This window comes from Cryptotermes secundus, unplaced genomic scaffold, assembly GCF_002891405.2.
Source record: "Cryptotermes secundus unplaced genomic scaffold, Csec_1.0 scaffold501, whole genome shotgun sequence".
Lineage (NCBI taxonomy): Eukaryota > Metazoa > Arthropoda > Insecta > Blattodea > Kalotermitidae > Cryptotermes > Cryptotermes secundus.
Window position 1 is genome coordinate 74,195 of NW_019725007.1, and position 7,849 is coordinate 82,043.

Sequence of the window (7,849 nt, forward strand, 5' to 3'; positions counted from 1 at the left end):
TGAACTGTGTGCTGACAGTCAGAGTGCAATCAAGCTAATAGAATCTGGACAAGTAACGCGTAGGAGTAAGCACATAGACGTTAGGTATTACTACATAAGTGAACAATTGAAAGAGAAACTGTTTTCAATCAAATATTGTAACACTGAAACTCAGGTGGCAGGCATTTTAACAAAACCACTATCACCAGAGAAATTTACCAAGTTTAGAGACATTATACTTAAGAAGAAATAAGTTTGATTTTGATAAGACTGAGAAAATTATAATTACATGTACTAATTTTGTAATCTGAAGACCAAAATTACTAAGTGTTATTCAATTTAACTTTGTAAAACAGCTAATAATGTTGATAACATTTTGAAATTGAGGAGGAATGTTGAGATCTAGTAATGTAAAAATGTTCAAATTGGTAATAGTGATCTATATTCATCTGTTTTTGTTTTGTATTATAATAAAAAGTTTCTTCTCATCCAATATGGCTGTTAAGTGATATGTAAGCATGACACAAAGAAAATCAACAGGAACAACATGGAACAGTGCTTACAAGATACAACTGACAATGAACACGGCCAACTTGTGACTGCTGCCTGGTGCTCTTTTGAGACAGACAGAATTGTCACTGTGAACCAATACCCTTTTAAGATGGAAAGTACTGAGCACTGATACAAGGGATCATTATGGATAACAGATGAGACCATAAACACACTTATTCTTCTGAAATAGAGATCACAGGTCTAAAGCATGGCATCCTGGTGAGCTTCCCTTTCAAAGTCATGAAAATTAGCCACTTCATTCAGAAGGCATGAGAGGATGGACACAGACAACATACTGTCTAAATCAGATTTTGGGCTTGTATCTCTGAACAAGACACTGACCCATAACTCATTTATGCAGTACTGTTGGATCAATTACTTACTGTATGTATTTTTTTTAAGGGCAGCAGAGCAGACTGGAAGATATGCATGGTGTCCTTTCCCATGACTCATTGAGTTGCACCTGGTGACTACATCATCTTACTCCATGAAGCAATAAAAATATGCTCTTTAGTGGTTTAACTCTTATTTAATGGTTTCAGTTTGTTTGTGAGCGAGAATGGGGAAGTGTATGCATGTGGATGGGGAGCAGATGGCCAGACTGGTCTGGGTCACTTCAATTCTGAGTGGCAGCCAAGCAGAATACAGGGTGACATTGAGGGAGAGAACATTATCAAGGTGTCAAGCACAGCTGACTGTGTTCTTGCTATCAACGGTGAGTTTTCTCTATGTTAACTTTAGTACAGAAGCATTTAGAAAGCAAGTTGTATGTATATGAGTGGTAATAAGAACCTATGAGAAACAAGTCACAGAGACATCAGGTGCTGTTCAGTAGCAATGATAATTTTGAGTTATTTTGAGCCATGCTGTACTCAGTTGGTTCATGCGTGTTGCATCCTGGCATCCTGCCATTCCTTAACCTGCATCCCCACCGGCATTATGCTGACGTCTTGACCATGTGACCTTCCTTCCCTCTCCGCGATTGTCTTGGAAGGAAGTAGGTGTGTGAGCAGCCTGAAGGTAGACGTACTCACGAGTGGTTGCTTACTGGCAGCTGGAGGATTTGGAATTGAAATTATGTTTTGGACTTTGTATTTCTTAATTATGTTTGGAGTCTTTGGTCTGGCTGGTAAGGGTAAGGCTGCCCGCGGTCACAACAGAATATTCTTGATTCCAGTGCAGTTGCGACCATGTTATTATTTTTTTTTTTTTTGTATTGTTATTATTTCTGCTGAATTTTGGTGTAACCTGTTCGATGGCCTAATGAGGCTGGGGCAAGTGGGGCAGTTTTGGGTTTCTACTTGTTATGACTATCCATAATATGTGATTACTTGGGCAGTCGCTACTTTTGGTTGTGGTGCCTCGCCCTAAAAGGGTCTTATGCCATGCTTTATTTATTTCTTTCTGTATATTGTGTGCGAGTTTTCTTTGTTGTGTTGGCTATTAAATATTGTTATTGGTTGTTTTGAAAGCCTGCATATATATATTATCTCCTCCATAAATGCTTGGATACCCCATGAACACCCTGGGGAGCTTGTGAATGCAACAACAGAGCCAGAGATGAGGGCTGCTCCTCCCGAATTCTATCTTCTGATGTGCTAGTAGTAGAAAGTAGCGGTACGTGTACTGCGTGAAGGGAGAGAGAAGAGGGGGAAGCGGTTCAATTTGAGGCAGGAAGTGAATACAGAAAACTCATGTCTGTTGCACGTTTCATCTCTAAAACTATGAGCTATGAATTATTTGGATTGGTATTGCAGAGATCTACAGTAAACGCTGCAGAGTGAGTTTTATTCTGGGCAATATTGGCCCAATGCATTCTGCATTCTGTGTGAAACTCTAATCAAACTTTATATAAGTCCTTTAAAACGAAAAAGAGCTCATATAAAAACTGCTACATGATGTAAAATAAGACACACCTTATTAAGGTGTGCAGCTTCTATTTGAAACATGTTTCCATATGAGAATATTGAATGAACTAAACGGTAAAGGCAAATTAAGCATCATGCCATGGAGATGTATGGGAGAACTGAACTATAGCTCCACACATTCTTAACCTTGCCTTGGAACTAGATGGAGGTGAGTCGGCTTTACCCCCAAGGAAAGAGCCTCTGGTACCCACTGGCCAGGAGGCTGGGTGGACCTCAGGGTCAGTCTACATGTTGTGGGGAACAGGTAAATCCTTTGCACCCCTCCAAGAACCAAGCTCCAATGCCTTGGTTGTTCAGCCTATAGCCTAGCTGTACTGCCTGAACTATCAGAAGAAATAATTCCTCTGCATATTCTTGTCTGTACATGAGTAGCTATGAAACAACATATCTGTATCTCCCACAAGTGAACATCAAAATAAGTCAGAAAACTGCAGAAAGAGCATTTGGAGTAAACATATCCATTCTTGTTGGAAAAATAAAGACTGATAAAGTGTGTTAGAACCATGTATACGTATTTTGGGGTAAAAGTAGGGTTCTCAGAATTAGCAGCTCATTTGAAGCAATGTAGTCCAGTACATAATGAATATGTGCTGAAGTTTGTTGTAGTGGCATTTGACCAGAAAATATAATATCAATTACAGATAAGGGTGAATTGTTTGGTTGGGGCAACTCAGAATATAATCAACTGCTCCATGAGGAAATCCAACAGATACACACACCCAGACATTTGAAGAAATGCCAGGGCCTTGGCAAAATTGTTGATATGGCAGCTGGAGGATCCTTCTGCATTGCAGTGAATGGTAGGTCTGATGTGTGACTCTGTACCAACATTTATATAAATTTTTATTTGATTTTTGCCACCTGACTTCATGTTTCCCATCCAGCTACACATGTACCATAAATGAGAAATTAATTAAAAGGACATGTGAATACAAGTCCTATTCTGTTGATTTATGTTTATGGTATCCTTTTTATAAATTTCAGCTCTATAGTGGTGTTAATTTATTGTAAACTTCAACTAAAACTTACACAGTTTCCAGTCAGAGCACTTACTAATAGCTTGTGCCACCTTCAGGCTGATTTTCAACTGGATACATTCCCAGAAGATAGTACTCTCAAAAAGATTAGAAATGAGTAGATAACTGAATGTTGGGGAGATGGATGATGTATTCCCAGAAATGGCTTATACAAAAAATGTGATAGGCTACATGACATCAGATTTAAAACTTTTATTGCAAAGAGTTCTTGATGTGGTGACGTTCCTATGCTTGCCATGACATTCTTAACATCAGAAATGGATAGAATGGAAGGAGACCCAGTGGATAGGAGGCTGGGTGGGTCCCCAGAGCTGATCTGAACACTGTGGAGAAAAGATTCAAATGCTGATTCCTCTGTTGTCAAGGTATAGTATTGTCAATGTACTGACTGAGAACAAGAAAACCCTATTTCTTTCTCTGTACAGTGATACCTGTGATGTGACTGGATTTAAAACAAAGGTATGTATCTATAATCAATTGACATCAGGGCTAATGAAGTATGCAATAAAGTAAATACTACATTTACAAACATGCTGTCCTGTATTGTTAGCATCAACAACACTGCCAATTGTTCAACTTCAAAAATAAGAATTTAAAGAAGAGTGTGCATTTGTTCATTATACATTTCTCCACTTGTGCACTTGTTTTGACCAAATTTGGTGTAATGGCCTCCCTGGACAGTGAGAGAGAGAGATTTAAAAATGTGAATGGATTTCTATCCAAGCAAACTTATTTCCCCATTACTTAAGAAGGGCACTGGCATCATTACTAAGATACAGGGTCAAACCCAGATTATCTTCTGCCTTTATTATTATATCGGAGGCAACCCAAAGCATCTTCTGCCATTGCTAGATTTATCATAAATTTTTGTTTCTTAATTGTGCATTATGCCTGGGCAGGTTTGCTAGTACTTGATAAAGCAAATATCAGCCATAAGTTGAGAGGGGCTACAAATTTACCAAATGGTGTGACTTATTTTCTCCCACCAGAGAATGGAGATGTGTTTGTGTGGGGATATGGGATCCTAGGAAAAGGTCCCATAGTTGACCATGCCAAAGAACCCATACAGATACCATCTACGCTGTTTGGTCGCAATGAATTCCAACCAGACTCTCAGATTATTGCTGTGAATGCAGGCATTGGCCATCTTGCTGCTGTCAGCAATCATGGTGACCTCTACATGTGGGGACACAACAAAAGAGGGTGTCTGGGTCTTGGAGATGTCAAAGACCAGTTCTTCCCATTAAAGGTAAGGGTTCTGTAATTATGTGTGATTAACAACAGTCTTTTACATTGTGCAGAATCCTTGAAGATAATGATCACTCTCACCTAGTCAAATTCCCTACCATGGAACTTGACGATTAATTACTGTCTTCACAAAAGCCTGTCACTAGTCCCAAGGTTCTCACAGTGGTCACTATGAAGGCTGCAGTCATCTGGGTCATGTCACTTCCAGGTTCGGAGTCAAAGAATAAGCCAATCGAGAGACCAGCAGAACATGACAGTACAGACCAAGAGATCATATTCTACATGAATCCAGTTCATGTCCTCACACCCTATTTAAGAATTATTGTAGTATTATTCTCCAATTTATGTCTAGGTCTCCCAGGTGGTCTCTTGCTTTTAGGCTCTCAGACTAAACATCTGCATGCATTTCTCATGTGACAGTAAAAAGAAAAATTCTGCTCCTGACAGGAATCAAAAGACAGACATCCATTTCATAGCCACTTCATTGATTGAGCCCTCCTGACTTATTGCTAGGTTTTCAGTCACGTGTACGTGAAACGTTGTTGGCACCTTACTCCATGATAGAGGTTACATCCTGAGGAATCGGTAGTTATTTAAACTGTTCAATAAATTCGCTGTCTAATAAATCAAATGCTGCCTGCACTGTCCCACTTTCAGACCCTACGAACTCAATCCTTACATATAATTTTCTTAAGATTACAAACAAGCCTTACCATTGGAAAGACTGAAGCATAATTCATAGTACATACTATTTTTTTTGTACTTTCTGTTGGTATTAGCAACATTTGTAAATTATCAATTTATGTTTCGCATGACTTTTAGAAAAGAAACCACATATATTTTGCATGTGACACAAAGTAACTATTACCTGTAACAAAGCAACACAAATTTCACAAAAGTTAAGTAACATTTAGTTAAATGTTTGGCATTACAGTGGACCCCCATCTAATGTTTCTTGATTTAGAAAGTCTCCATCATTTAATGTTCAATTTCTATGGTGCCAGCTAATGATCTCAGTGTTAAATTGCCTCCTAAAATATTCCTCAGGTTAGAGTTAAAATCCACAGGTCCCCAAGAAACCTTCAGTAGCGGTTTCACCAGTTGTTTCACTTCATAAATTAAATACTATAATACTCAAGCACTGAAACACAATTTCAGAAGACTTTACCATTCCTGCTTTAAAATATGCTGATGCTTATATGAAAATGTGTGATGAAAAATTCTGTGATGTTTTCAGGTTGCAATTGGAGCTATGGTAAAGAAAGTGAGTTGTGGGGTGGATCATTCTGCAGCACTGTGTCTACCATTTGTCTGAAGATACTGTGATAAAATAATTGTAACAGTGAACCCTTTAAAAATAAATTCAAGACAACATAAAATACAGTTTTCATTATTTATTCTAATCATAGCTGTACATATGAGCAGTCATTTCTTCTTGCAAGGTAGAAAATTTGCTTACATACTTACATTTTGACCATTTAAGAATATTTTTACAGATTGCCCTTTTTATTTAGGATAGAAGAACATGGTTTCTTTAAAATAATTTTAATTTTTTGTATGAATATTTGGTATATTTTCTTCTTTTTTGCAATTTTATTTTTTCCCCACCCAGACTAGGTCACAACACATTCCTTTCACATCTATCCCAGTTCATTATGCACTAATCAGCCCGTCATTCTACACTATACAATCTGATCTACTAAAAGAGCCTTTAAAGAAACAGATATATCTACTAAACAAACATTTTAGACATAAGGAGCCAGGAGAACTCAGTCAGTAAAGTGACGGTACAGGCTGAACAGGTGGGGTTCAATTCCCAGTGTGAGGCATGAAATTCTTCTGTACTCCATAGCAACCACACTGGCTCTGAGGCCCACCCAACCACCTATCCAGGGGTGAAGTGGCCAGGGCATTAAAATAACCGCTCACCTCCATCTACTTGTAGACGAACTCTTTTGGCATTCTCACTTGTGTCTGTGTGTGAACTGCTACAGATATCTAATAACATGTGCCTACATGATTACCCAGAAGATGAATTGGGTGGCATGTATCGAACAGCAGTAAATTTGCTTCAAACATACTATCCTGGTATACACCTGCAAGCATAAAGAAAACTATGAATACCTGGACAATATGTATACTAAGATTCTGAAGGGTTCTGACAATCGTGTACAACACACAGAATTACTTGGTTTTTGGACTTTTCCATTGTCTCGATGGAATAAGTGCAAAAACCCAGTAATTTGGAATGTACATTGTCATGATAACTGAGGGACTGTTAAAAATGTACTGATGTCCTGAAATCCAATTACTACATACATGCATGCATATATTCATGCACGTATACATGCATATGCACACATATACCTACATTACATACATACATATTGTGGTCCTCTGGGTTGACTCCTGTGCTGTGGTATATGACTACCAACATTTCAAAAGAACATGTAGTCTCCCAAACACTGCTACTCACCTACTTCCCTGCATGATGCCATAACTCATGAGGGGCAAATATGGAAGATTCTTCACTGCTGTAAAGTCCTCAAACCTTTACACACATAAAGTTCCTAGCTGTTTCTGACAGGAGATATGGACATAGAATTCAAATCACAAATTTCACAACAATCCGTATTAACTTGGCTGCTTGTTTTAACAACTATTCCCAAATGCATATAGGAATTAGGCAGAACTGTGACGATATAGAACACTGTCCTTAACCTTTAAATGCCGGACTTTGAAATAGTGGTAAGCTTGAGCTGGCCGGAGTTTATTTAAATGCCTGTTGCTGCTCTGCAATTAAATGTCCGTTCCTATTAGGCGCTTAATCACTTTTAAGCGTTGTGTTTAAAAATGCTCTATCTTGCTCAATTTTTATGATAAATGGATGGTATTAACTTTGTTTATATCAGTAAAGAAGATAGTGTCGCATATTATAACGGAAGATTTGAAATTTTTAATACAAAGTGTTATAATCTATTTTCAATTTTTTTTTGTTTTAATTTTGATGCGTACTGTAAAAATGGTTTCCCAGTTCTTCAGAGTTGTTCTGCATTATAAATTTATTTCTGTTTGTAACACTTGACGAATTTTAGCAGTCCTTGG

At 38.0% G+C, this 7,849-nt stretch overlaps 1 protein-coding gene and 1 long non-coding RNA gene across 5 annotated transcripts in view; one reads left to right on the plus strand and one right to left on the minus strand.

Moving 5' to 3' along the window:
* LOC111863187 (RCC1-like G exchanging factor-like protein) overlaps positions 1–7,299 on the plus strand; it is a 22,287-nt gene extending 14,988 nt beyond the window's left edge. For all 4 annotated transcript variants that reach the window (XM_023849257.2, XM_023849260.2, XM_023849258.2 and 1 more), the window contains exons 6-9: positions 1,074–1,246; positions 3,101–3,259; positions 4,486–4,745; positions 5,982–7,299. In XM_023849257.2, the coding sequence (XP_023705025.1) occupies positions 1,074–1,246; positions 3,101–3,259; positions 4,486–4,745; positions 5,982–6,059 (670 nt within the window). In that variant the 3' untranslated portion in view covers positions 6,060–7,299. The remainder of the gene's footprint in view (positions 1–1,073; positions 1,247–3,100; positions 3,260–4,485; positions 4,746–5,981) is intronic.
* LOC111863188 lies at positions 6,124–7,536 on the minus strand. Its single transcript, XR_002842555.2, has 2 exons — positions 7,221–7,536; positions 6,124–6,840 (listed from the first exon to the last, which is right to left on the minus strand). It is a non-coding gene; the product is annotated as an uncharacterized LOC111863188 (long non-coding RNA).
* Positions 7,537–7,849: the final 313 nt, after the last annotated feature.